The 19692-nt window shown below is 38.9% G+C and overlaps 1 protein-coding gene across 2 annotated transcripts; it reads right to left on the bottom strand.

The window, feature by feature from the left end:
* Positions 1–2336: 2336 nt before the first annotated feature.
* cdkn2c (cyclin-dependent kinase inhibitor 2C (p18, inhibits CDK4)) lies at positions 2337–19362 on the bottom strand. Of its 2 annotated transcripts, none has more exons than XM_034149791.1 (3): positions 19262–19362; positions 13614–13971; positions 2337–3094 (listed from the first exon to the last, which is right to left on the bottom strand). In XM_034149791.1, the coding sequence occupies exons 1-3, from the start codon at positions 19316–19318 to the stop codon at positions 3090–3092; spliced, it is 420 nt and encodes a 139-aa protein (XP_034005682.1). In that variant the 5' UTR covers positions 19319–19362; the 3' UTR covers positions 2337–3089. The 2 variants fall into 2 exon arrangements, with proteins under 2 accessions (XP_034005682.1, XP_034005681.1); XM_034149790.1 differs by lacking the exon at positions 19262–19362 and adding an exon at positions 15897–16574.
* Positions 19363–19692: the final 330 nt, after the last annotated feature.

The following is a 19692-nucleotide window of genomic DNA, read 5'->3' as shown; positions in this document are numbered from 1 at the left end:
TTAATATCGGAGTTAATAACTGGAAAAAGTGCCCAAGCCTCCTGGACAGCCACGAAAAGTCTAATTTCCACAGAGTGTATTAAAAAAAAAGTGCGCTTTCTTCAGTCAAACACCAGTCAACATACAGCTTGTCAAACAACAGCGTATATTGAGCAGGAAAAAATAAGAGATGGAATGATGGAGCAACTGCGCTGTCTGCAGTTTCTAACCCGACAGGGCCTAGCAATCAGATGCGTGCGGATAAGGAGAGCAATTTCCAAAAGAACTCGTAGCTGAGAAAAACCCCACTCTGAAAAGCTTCATGAGACAATTAATGAACTTATAAATATAATGTATCGGTAGTCTCTCACCACTATATTAACTGAAATTTAAAAGCAATGCAAAACATGCAGTTATTGTGCTTCCAGCAAACATCCACTGATAAACTGCGATGTTAACAACCTCATGATAACCTCATATTTTTTTAACTTAGGATCTACCTGTGTTTAGTCTAGAAAAAGGTAAATGTGTGGATTTTATTATAAAGTTGTGTATATTTACAGACTGTTGCAAAAACTAAGAAACTTATAAACATCAGGTTTAAAACTAAAAAAGCTTTACAAAAAAGTAACACAATTAGAGATGTTTGGAGTTTTATTTGAGTTATTAATTTACATTTTTTGTCAAAGAGATGCTGATTTGATACCGTTGATACAGTTACGGCATTTCCTGTTTCTGCCGGAGAGAGGGGAGTTTGTCCCAAAGCTTGCCGCTGTATCTACTCCCTCCATCTGACAGGAGGGAGCCTCATGTGTCACTCCACGGAGTTCACTCCGTCACGGAGGGGGAGTGTGTAGGGGTAGGGTGTAGGGCGTGGTTTGGGATTGGGCCATACACACGCACTTTTTTGGCCCCCCCCCACTTTTAAAATGAATAGAGTGGCGAAGTCACGCCCACCTACTTCCGGGTAATGGGACCTTATTTCGGAAAAATTATGCATTGAAGTCAATGGGGAGAGAAAACGTATCTTTCGATCCCGTTTGAATTGTGCCATGAATTACACATATGATGTTTGTCAAATCATTTCCATGTCAAAAAAGTCACAGTTTGTCGTAAAACTGTTGAAATATAAGACTATGAAAAATACGTAACTAGAAAGACTACAAATCCCAGAGTCGCGTAAGTGATGTCACAATTGTTTTCCTCCACCATTCAGATACCTAAGATCAGCGCAATATTGATATAATCTATCTATATGGCGCTGGCTAAGATAAGATAACTTTAACAAGATGCCTGTGTGCTTAGTACCAGGTTGTTATTATACCAGCAATGGGTCTTGCTCGTTCTTTTGCTTCCCGTCTGATGAAAGGACCAGGAGTGGCTTGATCAAGTTAGCTACCTAGCTAGTAGCTAGCACGTTAGTTAGCATTACAGCCTTGTCATTTTTATTAGCCTTAACATGAAGTAACATTAAGTAACCCAAAATGTTGAACAGTAAGAGTAGTAGTCATATTTCGTGAACCCTTTGAATAGTACTGTCACCGGTGTGATCATTCTATAATACACCATTTAAGCCCGGGGGAGAAATGCTAACGCTAACGCAAGCGATCTTCTCTACTTCATGCTATCTGCACAAATGGTTGACATTAAACATTAAAACGACCAGGCAGTTCAGAGAGAATCAAAGGAAGGCAGGCAGGCAGCTTTGTATGACTTTCTTCAGGACGTGTTTCATTGTGGTGATAGTGAGGATAGTCAATCGTTTTGTTGACAAGACAGTAGTGACGGCCATCTTGGTGACGTGTGTTGTTCTGTGAGACCAGAGATGGAGTTCATTGAGCGTTTCACACAAACAAATGTGTTTCTTCACAGTTTTACGACACTTTTTTTTTTTTTGACTTGCAAAATTATCTTTTAAATTGACAAACATTATATGTGTAATTCGTGGCACAATTCAAACGGGATCGAAAGATAATCTTTCTCTCTCCATTGACTTCAATACATAATTTTTCCGAAATAAGGTCCCATGGAGGTCCACCGGAAGGGGAGGGACTTCGCCACTCTATCCGGCGCGCCTGCCTCGACGTAAGAGAGACGTAAGCGACGCCGCGTCATAGCTCCGAAGCTCTTGCCTCTGGACCGACAATTTTTTGGAGCTGGAAGTGAACCGCATTCCGGAGCTATGACGCGCCGCCGCTGCGGTGTGAACAGGAAAAACCGGCGCTTTTCCAGCTCCAGCTCCGAGCAGGAGCTGGAAAAGCGCCGGTGTGAAAGGGGCATGATGATCAGAGACTTTTTCTCTCTCACACTCTCATTGATAAGAATGGGAACAGCCTGGAATTCATTGCAGTGTTTTATTAAGTCAGATTGTTTATGCATTTGATATATGTTTAGCTTTTACATTCACATTACTCTACCAGCAGAGAAAGTATAGGAGAGAGTGGGGTTAACACGTTTGTTCTTTGTTCATTTCATGATTTTCAATACAGGGGTAATAAAAATGTCAGGGTCACATTTTTAAACAACATGTATCCTACCATTGATAACATGAGTTGAATTCATGCTTCTTTGAAATGGGGTTACATTACATTACATGCTTTATAAGACAGGAAAGTGCTGTTTGATTACAATTGAATAGATTTTAGGTGGTAACTCAATGGACATAACTTATTATTTGATGGGAAGGGACTAAGCTAAATGGATCAAATTAGAAAATAGGAACTAATGTCCTATTTGCTAAATAATGCACTAATGCAGGCCTCCTCATATGATAGCTACACAACAGCAAAAGTGAAACTTCCCGCTGCTTACAAACAAGTTTTTGGAGCACATAACTTCCTGTAAAGTTGTCTGGTTGTATGAGGCCAAAGACCAAATAAAATATATCTTGATGAGAATAAATCATGGTGCATTTAAGAGCACTTTTTGTTTATTACAAACATGTGTCCAGTCTCCCGTTTCTCTCAAAACAGGAGATGCAAATGTATAAAGTTTTCCCAATTGCAGTTGATTGTTTTGTTTTAATCAATTTTTTTTTAGAAAAGAATCAGCAGAAATACTGAATACTGATTCATCTTCATCATCTTCATCATCTTCCTCTGCTTCGTCCTTTAGTCTGTGAGAGAGAAGAGAAAACAAATCAATTACTTCCTATCACATCTAAATCTTAATCAATGTGATAATAATGCAATACTTAAGTGCACCAATCATATGTGCATCTTTATTATAATGGTGTATGTGACCTTAGATAAACCTGATAAGAATGTGTTGATCATGAGTCATGAACAAAAAGGGGATTTCAAAAATGAAAGCCCCATTGAACCCTGCCCTGGCTCTTAAAATGCTGAATAGACAGTTATTTATTATTTAGATTTCTGGTATTCCGCCAGGCTGTGAGAAAATAGACTTATGACAAGCATGATCATCTGACGTGGGTTTTAGCTAATCTAAACTAAACATTGAATACTGCTTTGAACCGGTATTCCTCCATCTTGTGACATTTTAACTCCCTCTATAAGCATGTGAAGGACACTGTAGATCATTGAAGCTCAAGCCGGTGACGAGTGATATTTTTCTAACAGTTCTGAAATGGGCCATTTGCATATCCTGTAATGGCGGTAAAAAAACGTTCCACCCAGGGGCGTCGCCTGGACCTGAAAGCATTCGGGGCTTAGCCCACAGTGGCGGCGGCACTACAGTGGCATTTTTTACTGCAACACTCCCCACACGCACACACACAGTACACCCGCGACTGTTACAATGAAGGCTCGATAATCAGCTCACGGCATATAGGCAGGGGTAAAGTGGTATTTTTTATGAGTGGGGGGCAGACCTCCTCTAGGGGGGTCCGGGGGGATGCTCCCCAGGGAAGATTTTTTTTTAAATATTGAAGTTAAATGCATCAATCTGGTGCACTTTGAGAGCAAAATGAAGAGATCTATGGATACCTCTCTCAACACCCATATGAAGCAGAACTGTAAACAGATGTACTTTTTCTTTATGGATATTTTACTAATCACTCCCCTTTTAAACTCTATTCTTGTTTTACTGCCATATAGTATTTCATAACTGTTTTTCCTTTTTTCTCTTATTTTTTTTATAACTATAATGATCATATGAAGGTGTGCCGCGGAAATAATCTTTTGAATAATTTGTAACCAAACCGTTTGAGACCCACTGAGATAACTTAGACTAAAGTTAAGTATCTAAACACTCAGAGAGTCCTTTAGCTCACCTGAGTCTCTCAGTCTGAGAGGAGAGGACTCTCCTCCAGCTTCTTGTGGAACAAACAGCTCCTTATGTCCGTTAGTGCAGCTAGCTAACCAGATGCTAACAACACGGTCCATGCTGACACCGGTCCCTCCCTCCCCCTCTCTCCCTCTCTCTCTCTCTATCACACTAAATGCGCTATTGCCACACACACACAGAGCCGAGCTTGAATGACACAAGCACACGTTTATTTCCATGCAACTCTCTGATTGGTCTGGTGCAGGGCTGGACTGGGACAGCAAATCGGCCCTGGCATTTAGACCCAGACCGGCCCAAATCCATAAAACAAACGAATAGTAGCGGTTCCTGACAAGAAGAATAACTCAGTATAATTTTAAAAAACGCTATTATTATCCTTTTTACGTACCAGGGGCAAACAAAACTAATACATACCACAAGTATGTGTAACTATCAATCATTAGAAATTAGACCTTCAAACCCTCTCACAAAGCGAACAGTGACCGAGCACTAATAGGGGGGTCTGGTGGGGTATGCCCCCCACAGAAGAAAAGTTTTAAAAATAACCCCTTAAATGATGACTTCTAGTGAATTTAGGGGGGGGGGACCCTATAGTGCCCTGCCTCCCCTTTCTATGACAACACAATAGAGATAGGACCAGATGAGTCTACAGGATGAGTCGACGGCATCTTTTTTATATACATTGACGCTTTCATTTAATTTTTCCATCCTTTTTTTAATCGCTGTAATTGTATTGCCTTTTTCATCTGTACACACGACACCTATTGCACGTCTGTCCGTCCTGGGGGAGGGATCCCTCTTCTGTTGCTCTCACAGAGGTTTCTTCCTACTTTCCACTGTTAATTGTGGGGTCTGTTTTGGGGAGTTTTTCCTTGAGCGCTGCAAGGGTCTAAGGACAGAGGATGTCGTACCTGTACACACTGTGAAGCCCTCTGAGACAAATTGTAATTTGTGATATTGGGCTATATAAATAAAATGTGATTGATTGACGCACGCAAGGGGCTATAGTGCAAGTCTTAGGCGGCTGGTTTCTCAGAACCTCACAGAGCACACAGAACTGAAGGAACACAGGTTTAACCAAAAATACTATCCACTGTCTTTATTTTTTTTCCTGAGAATAGGTTTGAAAGAGACAGATTTAAATTTACAAAGAGAGTTGAAGCAACATTTGACAGAAATCCCACATAAATTACAAAAGTACACAACTAGCAAGATATATATACTGTATATATATACTGTACACACAAAGTAACTTATATACTAGACTGAAATAACTAAAATGAATGCTTGTTGTGGAGAGGGGCACTATGTCCAGCGTCCATTCCTCTGTGTGTGTGTGTGTGTGTGTGTGTGTGTGTGTGTGTGTGTGTGTGTGTGTGTGTGTGTGTGTGTGTCTGTGTGTCTGTGTGTCTGTGTGTCTGTTTGCATGTGTGAGTGTAGTTGGGGGGCTTTGGGAGAGTCAAAAAGGATGCAGGTGACCTCTTTGGTCCCTGATAGAGGTCCATACAAATAGGCATTGACATAACAATACCACACAGTTAATGGTCAAAACTACATGTGTGCCTACATTTTTTCTTCTATTTCTATATTATTCATTCTATATATTGTCAATCAAAACTACCACAAAAAGCTGACTATAAACATTTTGTTCAGGTCCCAAAAGACCACTGTTGCCCTTATAACCACATAAGTAAATAAACTAAACAAAACAAGCTGCCAGCTGACAGTAATTGTTCATGAATGGTGGTTAACAAAATAATGACATTCTTTCAATGAGACAACGTATCAGAGTCCCATTAAGCTATATTTTAACTTGCCAGGGAAAACCTAAAATAGCCAGCTTACTAGCTTGTAGGCTAACGAATGTTTCTCTAATAATATGTGTCTTATTAGTGCTTCATCAAGGGGATATTAATGGGTTCCAGAACTACAGAGTATCATAACCTTAATAATAATCTTTTCCTAATTTTCTTAGCTTCTGCTTACCGCGAGTTCTCCTCCCTCTCCCCACTCGCGCGGATCTCTCTCCCTCTCATCATCTTCCTCACCACCAATATCGGCCACGGGTGCTGAATATGGACCTGCACCTGTGCTAAACATGTCGGTTATTTTGACACAAGCGGCAACATCAGCACGAAGGGCCTGCTTTTTTCTTGCCCGCAATTTTTCTGCTCCCCCTTTTCGCTTGGCCTTCGTCTTCGCCTTCGCCTTCTCCATTTCTAACTCGAACTTTTTTTTTTCTCGAAAAAAAAGGCGATTTGGCTTCAACGGCCGGCTCACCTCCTGGGGGCGTGATTTAATGATGCACACCGAGCGGCCCAAAGGGGGAGGTGATTAAAGATTTGATTGGGCCGGCCCAGTGTCAATTACTAAAAACATTTAAACAGAGGGCCAATCTACCCGTCTTATGGGCCGGGACTTCAGAAAAAAAAAAAAAAATGACGTGTCGGCCCAAAAGGCACGTCGGCCCACCGGGAAAATGCCCGGTATGCCAGATGGCCAGTCCAGCCCTGGTCTGGTGTCATGCCTCTGTTGCATTCACCGAACACGGGAAATTACAGTGCTGCCGTCCTCTCTTGTGTCATGATGAGGTTCACGTAAAGCACGGTTAATGTATTATATTATTGAGGGAGAATTGTCCGGGGCTACAGAAAAAACATTCGGGGCTAAAGCCCCGGATGCCCAGGCCAGGCGACGCCACTGGTTCCACCCCCTTCAAGGATCAAAACTTGAAACCATCAGAGTAAATCCAGACGACAGTAGATCAGAAATGTCTCTATTAGAAAAAGTAGAAAGTAGAAATAGTTTTAGTAGTTTTTAGTAGAAATCTCCCTTACAATAAAGGCAGTATGCCCGTGTGTCATCTCCAATAAATGGCTTCAACCATCCTTTAAACTCAGGGTTTGATTCCCACTCCTTGCTGTACTTTTGTGAATACAGTTAGAGACTGTGACATGATGACCACGTGGATGTTTAGACAGAGAGGCACACACACAGTGGATGAGGTGACTGTTACATTTAAATCCGGCTCAAAACCAGGACGGCTTGGCAGTTGGCGCATGCAAAATGTATTTTATGGTGTGGCTGTCTCCTCTCTGCTCTGACTGCAGCTGAGCTGCTGCGGGAGGCAACTGAGCGCCTGTGAGTAGCTACTATGGGAGGGCAGAGGGGCTCACGGCAGCACCCGCGGCTCGTTAACTGCAGAACAATACGTGAGTCTCCAAACACCAGAAAAGTCCCTAATAACACCATTACAAGTCGTTAGATTAGTCGTTAGTCGCAAAATAAGTAGCCGGAGTGTTTGGAAAGCCGCCGAATTGAACGACAAAGTCGCCAAATTGGCAACACTGGTTGTGAACGCAACGGATGAAGGACCAATCAGAGAGGGTTTACAGGAAAACTCTCGTCTCCTATTGGCTGATATGTCTGTCGATCATAGCTTGCTGATGCCCCGACCATGGATGTATAATAAGAACGGCCCCGACAGGTCAGTTTATTTTAAAGATGGGCTGCAGCAGCAGAATACCAATCCAAAAACGTCCACTAATGCCGAGTCAGGAAACAAGGTGTGGACATGTCTTATATAACCTGTACCTGCTGGGCTCTCTCTCTCTCTCTCTCTCTCTCTCTCTCTCTCTCTCTCTCTCTCTCTCTCTCTCTCTCTCTGTGGGTGTGTGTGTGTGTGTGTGTGTGTGTGTGTGTGTGTGTGTGTGTGTGTGTGTGTGTATGTTATTGTGCATGCAGGTGGAGAACAATGAGGCAATGTGAATGGGGCCTGTGTAGACATCTTGTGTCAGGGTAACTGAGGACTTGTTTCAGCGTGATCATATCTGATGGGTTCGCTCATAACACTTGAGTCGTTACGTTTGTTAATGATGAATAACACCCCCTCACTTCTGTTGGGCAAACAGGTCTGTCTGCTCTCACAGCGTTGGGAATCAATCTTTATTTTTTTCACACTCTATCCAAGCTGCAAATTTGGGGCGAGACACAATAAATAAAGCTTCGCCAGTTTGGGTCCTTATCACAACTGATCAAGATGGCCAAAATATTCTCTGCTCAGACTCAGAGGGCCTTGCAAATGATTCTGGAAGAGAGAGAACCATTTGATGATGATGTAGATCAGCGGTTTTCAAAGTGTGAGGCGCGCCTCCCCTGGGGGGCGCCAGAGAGCTTCAGGGGAGGCGCAGCGTGAGAAAAAAATAAAGAGAAACAGTGAAATCTAGCTTGTTAACTTCAGCTAACTTTATGCGAGCGGCAACATGGATCGATTTTTAGTGAAGTTACCTAAAGTGAGAGAGGAGACAGCGTCTGGCCACCCCAGTTGGCAGCTTTGTTTTGAAATAAAAGTTGTGGCTCATCGGACATTTATCAGAGAAAATCCCTGATGTCCGAGTGCAAGTGAATGCAGCACAAGACGCGAGCCTTGTAACCCTGGCGCGAGCGAGGAAATGTGATTGGCGGCGATTTCAATTGAACGGGCGGCAGAAAACGAGAAGCATTCGGACCCAAGTACACGGAAGGAATAAGGTATTTGCGGTCTACAATGACAGAGAAGAGACTGTCAAGTTTGGCTGTACTCAGCATTGAATCAAAACGCACTAAAGCTTTGGATCTTAATACGTTTGTGAGGCGTTTTGCTGAACAAGATGGTAATCGCCGCATTCAGCTGTAATAGGCATGCCAACTTGATGCTCTGCTCACCGATGACTCGAGCATAAAAAACTGTTAAGATGATGACCTTACGTGTGTACATATATTTTTTTCTTTGTGGGGGTCTGCCCTGAGAAAGTCAAATAAGATGGTGTGTAAAACTACACTGCCCAGACAAAAATAAGTAACCACTTTGATTTAACTAGGCCAGTAGGTAAGGGCATTCCACTGGATAATAATACCCCTGCATTATAGCAACAACAATAATATGGTGCGGCTGTTCTTATGTTCTCTGAGGGGAGGCTCACCTTCCCACACTTTGAAAACCCCTGATGTAGATGAAGAGGAAGAGGTTTCAGAATGTGAAGATCACATTTCTGAGAATTCTGAGTCTGACAGTGACTTTGAAAAAGAGGATGAGATTGAGCATCAGCTAGTTACAAAAAAAAGACGAGCCACAGGACCAGCCGGTCAGCGGGCAAAAAAACAAGTAGCACTTTAATTCATTAATGTGATCTAACAAATGTAAAAGGGCAAATATTAACCATATATGCTGTTTATATTGCTTGTAATCAGTGGCGGCGCCAGGGTATGGCTGGGGTAGGCTACAGCCATACCAAGAAATGGCTTAGCCCCACCTTAGCCCCACCATGAAAAGTGATGTTAAAGTAAGCAAATTCAATTAAATAATAAGCTAAATGCAAAATGTTGAGAACACGGATTGCGAAAATATACGGGTCGTGTCCACAACACACAAACTGATCCTGCTGTAACAACAAGTGCACGTTACTGATGCAATATGGTTGAGACCATTCGGGCTTATAGAAGAGGGGTGCAAGGAATAGTCTAAGTAGTGGGGGAGTTTTATACACTAAAGGTGTGGAAATTCTCTGGCGTTATAATATCAGCGCGGCCGCGGTCAGATCAAAATGCCTCCGAATGCAATTTGAATAGACCTACAGCCAATCAGAGCAACGCAACGTTGGGTCTGCGTCATGCCTTACTGATTGAGATCAATCGGAACCGCCATTCAGTATCCCTATTGGATCTTCAACGTGTACTATCATACGTCCGTTCACAGTGATCCCTTTTTATTTACTATAAGACAAATGTGCCGTTTTATTTCATACAGTTCCATTTTGATTGAGAAAGGGAAATAATCTAAACCTCACGTGTGGCATTACTGTTTCACGGGGTGCGATATAGCGTGTATGTAATTAAATTGCAAATACTGACTTGAGCACCACCACTGTATGGGTTAGCCCTACCATAGATTACCCAACAAAAATACCCTGGCGCCGCCACTGCTTGTAATTGAGATGAAGTAAACATCTGTTGAGTATTTTAACATAAAATAATTTGATTGTGTTGAATTGAAACCTTGTGATTCTATAATTTAGGGTGCATTTCACATCAACAAAACAGTACAAAGAAAGTGTTCTTTCTCAATAGAACAATCAGTGGTTCAAGTTAGTATATTCTTCAGTGTAACATATCCACTAGTTGCAAAGCTTAAACATTTTTTTATTTTATTTTAAGGGAAAGGATGTTTTCACTACTCAGTTTGTCAACTATGTTACGGACAAACTTGATGTCATTACAATCATTTGATTAAGTCCTGCACTTCAAGTAAAATCACATTTGAAAGGCTCTTGAGTCTATTCTACCATATATCCAAAGATTTTTTAAAGTTTAAAAAATAATTGTATTAAAGTTTTGTTTTTTCATGTGATATGTTCAGCACTGTCATTAAGTTTAGGGATATTTTGTATTATAAAACTACCATACAGGTCATTTTGATAGTTTTAAGAGATGTCATGTAAAACTCCAACCTGTGTAGATATACATTATACTATAAAGGATATCAGAAGCACTATTTTAGATATTTTAAATTTGAAAAAATGAGGTGCAACATAGTTGACAATGAAAGTCAAACATTTGACGCAAATAAAATAGTTGACTGGACACATTATTAACCATCAGCACTATGTTAATTTCAAGGCAGAAGTGCAAAATTCCATTGATAATGATGTGTAATGACGTCTACATGTCATACAAATTGTCAACTAGGTTACCTGTCAACTAAGTTACTACAGTTATTACAGTACTGGGTAACTCAGTTGACAGGTAACTTAGTTGACAATTTCCCTATTTTGACCCATCATTTCAATGGTAGGCCTTGCTTGGATGACCACATGTCATTTTCTTGAACAGGTTAACATCACATTTGAACATATAATTGAATTAAAATCATTAAACAATTGTAAACCATAACAATGTACGTAACATTGTTGATTGTCAATGAGTATATTAATTGACCATGTGCTATTATACATAAAATATTGTAAAAAATTAGAGGACAATCACCACAGTGTGTTCAAAATGTCTGCCAAAGAGGAACATGGCATCATGTGATGCTGGTGACATGGTATTGGGACAAACCATTTTTGAGTTAAAGGGGGGAGTTCTCTTAGTAACATAGTTGACAGAACTTTTGCGGACATTCATATATTAAGATATTTAAATTATTTAAAGGAGGAAATCAATTAAAAAGATGTTATTATTCTTTAGTATTTAGACTTTTAAAATAAATGAATACTTTTTTTTATTTACTTTAATGGTTTTTATTCATTATTTTGAAACCAAGACACCCTCAACTGAAAAACGGACAGAGCAAAAATTGACAATTTAAGAACATCATGACACATTTCAAGCTAAATAAAGCATAGGATACACATAATGTTTGTGTGATATTATAACATGCTTTCCAATAATAGGCAAAATATGATATTTTTGAAGAAAATACTTAGAATAATTATAATTATCATCAATGGACATCAATGGACATGGAATGTACCCTAAATTGTAGAATCACATACAGTCTATGATTGAAACCCAAAAAGGCAGCGGGTCCACCAGACCCACGAACACTGGCTGAGTAACACACATATGAACACCATACAAGGGTTAACAGCCGGTAAAAAGACAACACGCACACACACCGGGACACACACAGTTGGAGTTAAACGTGTGTATTTATAATTAATAAAGTTGGGTTTTGTTCCGTTTTAACTAAACTTTATAATCCCTGTGTGGGCGGCCTACTGATTTCCAGACTGACTGTCATGTTGTAATATCATCCCGTTTAACGCTCATGGTGTCACAATGAAATGATGTTTGAATTTAATGAATCATCATTAGAGTGTTATGGTCACGCTTTCATGTTTGACTCGTATGCATCAAATAACTGATTACCCTTGTTAAAAAATAGGTCAGGTAGCCTATAGGCCTTAAGTCACATCGAGGCTGTGGTCTGTGGAGATAAAAAAAGGGTTTTAGCCTCTTCGAAAACCTGCCATCGAAAATGAAAGTGTTGTCGATGCTGTTTAAACACTGCCGTTTGATTCAGTGTCATTCAAGAAACGACGCTATTTGTTCCAATAACAATGATTTAAAAACGTTAATAAAACGTGCTCCTTTTTGGCTCCTCCGTACAGCAAATATTAGCCTCTCGTTTGACATTTAATTATTTACAAAGCCTAATGACAAAAAGTGAATATATGTTTGGGGAACATCCCAAAGCCTGCAGAACGTCTACGTGACTTTGTTATTCTGTTTTACAAGTATTGTCACTAGCTAATTATTGTCATTATATCAACATTATTGTGCCGTTGATTCGATGTGTTCGCGGAACAGTCCATTATTATGGTAGGGGGGGGGGGGGGGGGGGGCACCAGACACGCTTTAAAAAACGCTCGGTTTTGTGAGATTTTCAGTCATGGGACAGTTTTTAAACTCCGTGTAACACTATCATCGACGTGTACTTAATTATGTGTCCCCGCTTATCAATTCGGCAGCTGATAGGCCTACATAGCGTTATTCCTCAATTTGTTTTAAAAGTTAAAAGAAACACCCTTTTGGCAGTTAGGATATATATATTCGTTTGTTTTATTCTCATTTCAATATTGTATTCATATGATATGTTTAGCATGGTTGGGCTAATTTACATGCCATTGCGCTAACCAAAATGTGCTTAAATCCCCAAAACATGAAACTATATTTCTTATTGTCTAAACCCGTGCTCACACACAGTATCTGCTGCCCCTTCAGGCTACACCTCATAGGCCTTTAAACGGGCTATAGCTGTTAATTCAGAAACCATATAGGCCTACAACAACTAATGCTGATACTTCTGACACATTCAGTAGCCTCATGTTTACCTTTTCACCGTTTCAATTTTGGAGTGACAGATTTAACGAAATCTCTGCACTTTTGGGCCTTTAGTTTGAATGTAGTTTTTAAATTAAGAGCCAATATGCACCATCAACCGAGGCTTATATCGGCCGCTCTCTAACACCTTAAACCGTTATAAAATACGGAGTACTCTCAGCCTTTTTTGGGGGCACATTTTTTGTTGTGATGGAGAAACTGACATTTTCGGAAAAACATGCAAGGCTTCTTCTCATTTCAGAATAAGACCACAGCTTGATAAAGCCTGCTATTTTTCGGCATACAAAATAAAAATATAGGCCTATAGAACATTTCAAATATATCTTTAAAAATTATACGTTTTTTAACCCTGCTGTTCAAAACACAATATTTAGGCTATGAATGATGAAAGTGGTTAATCGGACAGATTTGACCCGAACACGACAGGAGGGTTAAAAGACAGATTTTGATTTGTGGACAGTTAATTATTTGATTGCCAGACATCAAAGCAGACCACTACTCACTTGACCTCAAATAATCCTCGATGTATTTGGCCGCCTCTATCTTCTGGTGCAGGTGCGCCAGCTGCCCGGCGGTGCATCCCTCCGCGCTGCGGGCCCGGGGGTCTGCGGTGCGACCGATCAGCAGCCGGATCACCTCCAGGTTTCCCTCCATGGCGGCCAGGTGCAGCGGAAGGTTACCGATCTCATCACACAGGTTTACATCTGCGCCGTATAGCACGAGCTTCTGCACAGAACCGATGTAACCGGCGCGCGCTGCGTCGTGCAGCGGGGTGAGCCTCAGGACAGGGTCCCGGATGTTGAATTCTGCCCCCGCGGAGAGAAGCGCCTCCACCACATCGGGACAGGCCCAATTCACCACCTGCAGACACACAGATGAGAGACTCACAATAATGAATTATCCATTAAATTAACCAGTGGTGTGAAGTAGCTACATTAGGTAGGCTACTTCGATGTTGGAGTACTTGCACTTTACTTAAGTATTTTGTATCATAGGAGGGAAGTGACTTTACATTAACTCAAGTAATGTACTTAAGTACAAGTTTGCGAGAGTATTTCAATGTTTTGTTACTTACTATACTAACATTGAGGTACTTACTTGAGTATTTCCATCTCATGTTTCTTTATACTTCTACTCTACTACAGTTCAGAGGTAAATGGTGTACTTTTACTCCACTACATGTATTTAATATAGTTACTTTACAGATGTGGATGAATGATGTGAAATATAATCAAGTGTTAAATCAGACTTTAGTTTCACCTGGAGTAAATTCACAAGCTACCCTGCAGTATACAAAGTCATTCAGACTAGCTGCACCTTTACCAGCTTTGAGAACACTTTCATGATCAATCATTATAAAACATATCATATATATTATTCGGAAATTGATCAATTTGCATAACATAACCAATACTTGCTAATACTTATACTTTACTCCAGTAACATTTTGATTGCAGGACTTTTACTGTAACAGAGTATTCCTACACTCTGGTACTTTTACTCAAGTACAAGATCTGAGTACTTCTACTTTTACTCAAGTACAAGATCTGATTACTTCTCCCACACATTTCCTCCAACAAAAATGTGTTGGTGCTATTACATGTCATGATTATACATCCTGAACACTGGGACCATTATCTCAGTCTGACCTCACTTCCCCTCTTTGTTACCAAGGGACGATGACTAAGATGCACCGAGACACACACACACACTACTTCTACTTTTTACTCCACTACATTAATTTGAAAAAATATAAATAAACTAAGAAATCTATATGGTTATAGGTAAAATATCCAGCAGTATACATCCAATAATTATAAGCATACCTCCAATTTTACCAGCTGTGATGACCACATTCTTGTTAAAAAAATATGAATCCAGTAATGTAATATATATTATTCTTAAATGGGACATTATGTAAAAACTTTCCCTTTTGGAAATTTGAGTATATTTGGATGCCAATACTTTTGTACTTTTACATAAGTAAGATTATGATTGCAGGACTTTTAATTGTAACGGAGCTCTTTTACACTGTAGAATTTATACTTTTACCTCAGTAAATTATCTGAGTACTTCTTCCACCACTGAAATTAACATATAATGGAAATACAGATACAAGTTTATAAAAGTAAAGAGTGGTTTGTTCTACCTCTGCCTTGGGTCCATACAAATGTACATAATTATAACAAAGGGACAGTACAGAGACTTAGAGGCTTAATTTATACAGAGGCATGCACACACATTAAATTAAAAAAAAGAACAGGATCAAGAGGTGAGATGGCACTTTTTTTCAGCAGCCATCTTGTTACAGGCCGGGTTCCCCATGTTCTCCATTTTGATTAACTTTTACACCTTCAAATGTAACATGCATTTCCCCTTATAAGTATAGGTAACTGAAATGGGATTATTCTTTAGCATCATGTACGAAATAAACACCGGAAATACTTTCCATTGTGAAACTGGTGGTGACAGGACCTCATTGTTATATCCTCAAAATCACTATTTCCTTTTATGAATCTATAAAGTAAAAATAATCTCAAAAGAAAAGTCAGAAGTTAATTTTGATCTAAGGAGTTTATTTAGATTTGCTACAAATTCCCAAAACCTCTCTGTCCACAGTCTTCCTCATATAGCTGTTTAAGCTGCTAATAACTATTACCAAATGATAACACAATTTACTGAATATAGTTAGATAATGTCAAACAGCATGCATTTAACAGTACATTATAACAAAATACCATGATGAAATGTATTCAAGTGGCTCAATTTAAAAGAGGTTTACTAACCTGCAGTGCAGTCCTTTTGTATTGATTAAATCCATTAACATCTGCTCCATTTTGCAGCAATTCCAACACTTTATCTATCTCTCCACGGGCAGCAGCTCTGGAGAGTTCGTCAGACATTTTTCTAAAAAGGTTTAAGCAGTCAAGCTTTCGGACAAACTGTGAAGAAACATGAGGTTTTCCAGCTCATATCAAGTGCAATGCAAGCACCTCCCCTTACCATCCTCACATCACACCATCCCAAAATGCACTGTCCTCACTCTGCACTATCCTCAACTCTGCACTGCCCTCACTCTGCAAGTAAATCATACTTTTTAAAGCATTGAAAGTAGCATATGACATATATTTCTATGGGGCCAGAATGTATTTAATTCAGTTTCAAATTGGTCAGTCTTCTGTCACTCTTTCTCCCTCTCTCGTGCTCAATTTTAAATGCAAACAAACAGCCATGTCAACAATTGTTTGACCTGTAAAGTCAAATATAGAAGCTGAACTGATGAATATCTATCAGCTGAGAAGCTGAAAACATGTACATTATTGTATAAATAAATAAAACTATAATATTATTGTAAAAGTCCTGTTTTTGTCCTAATTTGAAAAATTACCACTTTGCTCATTGAGTCATAAAGTGAAAGTTAATTATTGAAATTGAATGTACATTAAACATGTTGCAACTTTCCTGGGTTAGGGTCAGTTGCAACCTTTTTTTCTTTTCAAACCTATATTGTGAACAATCTGTCATATTTATCTTGAAATGTTATGGTAATAAGCACATGTAAGTTTAATATATAAAACGTTTTTTTTCTCTAGAGCAAAATAGAGAGAAATGCATCAAGTGTTGCATAAACAGTAAATATGTATGTATCTACATATTTACTGTTCATATCAGGGGTGTCAAACTCAAAGCCCGGGGGCCAAATCCTGCCCGCAACTTCGTTTTATGTGGCCCGCAAGAGCTTGCAAAGAATATAATACGTTTATTATATGGTCACATGCCGATTTACAGAAGCACGTTGTGTTGTCCCACAATGCATCTCATTTTGTGACACTGAAGAGATTTGCAATTATTACCCTTATTTCTGCTTTCAGACGTAGTTATTTATGAAGTTATTACCCTCTCCGATAATAATCCAATGCAGAGGCAATAATGTAATATAATACATTATTCTATGTATATAAATATATATGAGTGATTCTACAATTTAGGGTACATTCCATGTCCATTGATGATAATTATAATTATTCTAACTATTTTCTTCAAAAATATCATATTTTGCCTATTATTGGAAAGCATGTTATAATATCACACAAACATTATGTGCATCCTATGCTTTATTTAGCTTGAAATGTGTCATGATGTTCTTAAATTGTCAGTTTTTGCTATGTCCGTTTTTCAGTTGAGGGTGTCTTGGTTTCAAAATAATGAATAAAAACCATTAAAGTAAATAAAAAAAATTATTCATTTATTTCAAAAGTCTAAATACTAAAGAATAATAACATATTTTTTAAATATCTTAATATATGAATGTCCGCAAAAGTTCTGTCAACTATGTTACTAACAGAACTCCCCCCTTTAACTAAAAAATGGTTTGTCCCAATACCATGTCACCACCATGTTCCTCTTTGGCAGACATTTTGAACACACTGTGGTGATTGTCCTCTAATTTTTTACAATATTTTATGTATAATAGCACATTGTCAATGAGTATATTAATTGACCATCAACAATGTTTATGGTTTACAATTGTTTAATGATTTTAATTCAATTATATGTTCAAATGTGATGTTAACCTGTTCAAGAAAATGACATGTGGTCATCCAGGCAAGGCCTACCATTGAAATCATGGGTCAAAATAGGGAAATTGTCAACTAGGTTACCTGTCAACTAAGTTACCCAGTACTGTAATAACTGTAGTAACTTAGTTGACAGGTAACCTAGTTGACAATTTGTATGACATGTAGACGTCATTACACATCATTATCAATGGAATTTTGCACTTCTGCCTTGAAATGAACATAGTGCTGATGGTTAATAATGTGTCCAGTCAACTATGTTATTTGCGTCAAATGTTTGACTTTCATTGTCAACTATGTTGCACCTCATTTTTTCAAATTTAAAATATCTAAAATAGTGCCTCTGATATCCTTTATAGTATAATGTATATCTACACAGGTTGGAGTTTTACATGACATCTCTTAAAACTATCAAAATTACCTGTATGGTAGTTTTATAATACAAAATATCCCTAAACTTAATGACAGTGCTGAACATATCACATGAAAAAACAAAACTTTAATACAATTCTTTTTTAAACTTTAAAAAATCTTTGGATATATGGTAGAATAGACTCAAGAGCCTTTCAAATTTGATTTTACTTGAAGTGCAGGACTTAATCAAATGATTGTAATGACATCAAGTTTGTCCGTAACATAGTTGACAAACTGAGTAGTGAAAACTTCCTTTCCCTTAAAATAAAAAAAATGTTTAAGCTTTGCAACTAGTGGATATGTTACACTGAGGAATATACTAACTTGAACCACTGATTGTTCTATTGAGAAAGAACACTTTCTTTGTACTGTTTTGTTGATGTGAAATGCACCCTAAATTATAGAATCAATCATATATATTTATATAGTTACAACCGGCCCTTTGAGTGCAACCATAATGCGATGAAATTGAGTTTGATACCCCTGGTTTATATATATTTATATATACATAATATAGGTCAGGCAAGGTGAGCCAGCATGGTTGGCAGAAAGCAAATTAATCTATACATGCACTTTTTATTTGTTAATTTACCCCCAGGGAAATGTGACGCATGTTACACTAAACTCAAGATAAACGGCGTTCCTTCAGAATGGTCCAATGTGCCACATAAAATAAGAAATAGCTGTTTCCAGGTTATTTTGGGTCAACGTTACACTGCAGAGGATCAATAACCGAGGGTTGCCTACCCGTGGTCTATGATAGGCTACAACACACCTACAGACTATAATAACTTCATTATACAGTATATAGATGTTTGAAAACAACCCACCTCACTTTAAATATTAATAAATCCATAATAGCCTTCCTCCATGTCACTTGATATTAGATCCTTCCGTGTCCATCGCTGAACAAAGCAACATAAAAGTAACAAAAACAACATAAATATTTAAATAAATGTACAACATCGCTGCTTATACGCATATAATCGAACATTTTGATGTAATTCAAAGTTACTTCCCGCTCATTTTCAAATTTTCAAATGCGTTTGTGATCATTGGAGAATGGCATTCGGCTGCCATCATGAGTTGAGAGATATTAAAAAAGGAAAGACGATCTAAATACAAAAATGGCAACATTGATGTCAAAGGTAAAAACCAACTGAATATGCGATGATCCTCTGAACTATCCGAGTAGCCCATAATCCGAGTAGCCCCATTTAAATCTTTCTAGATGCCCTGAACACGTCCCGTTGTAGAGATCCTGCTGTGTCATCCTCGCTGCAGGGCAGGCATGTGCTTCATTTCGTCACAGTTCCTATTTTTGAATTAGCCACCAAAACAAGAAGGCGTGCTCAAAGACACTACGCGGAAGCTTATGGAGCGTGGTGGTTAAACCAAACGGAATAATCAGAGGAACTGATCTTGTTATGAGTTATAGTGAAACCTGTTTCTTGTCCCCCGGCACTGCCATGTCATCGTCATTAAAGGCTTTACCTCTTTTCCCTAACTGCTAAACTGCTGTTTGCCTTTTCAACTCCAATACCTGCAATTACTGATAGCTGAGGAGGAATCTGCATCATTCATCCTCTGG

This window comes from Trematomus bernacchii, unplaced genomic scaffold (genome assembly GCF_902827165.1).
Source record: "Trematomus bernacchii unplaced genomic scaffold, fTreBer1.1, whole genome shotgun sequence".
Taxonomy (NCBI): Eukaryota; Metazoa; Chordata; class Actinopteri; order Perciformes; family Nototheniidae; genus Trematomus; species Trematomus bernacchii.
Note: the sequence above shows the minus strand (reverse complement) of the source record. Positions and strands in the feature narration are given on the sequence as shown.

Bases quoted from the DNA above. Each gene is read 5' to 3' on its own strand.
- cdkn2c (XM_034149790.1), bottom strand. From the start codon at position 16,013: ATGTCTGACGAACTCTCCAGAGCTGCTGCCCGTGGAGAGATAGATAAA. The intron at 13,972-15,896 runs GTTAGTAAACCT...GTGTGTCTGCAG, and splicing joins ACAAAAGGACTGCACTGCAG to GTGGTGAATTGGGCCTGTCC.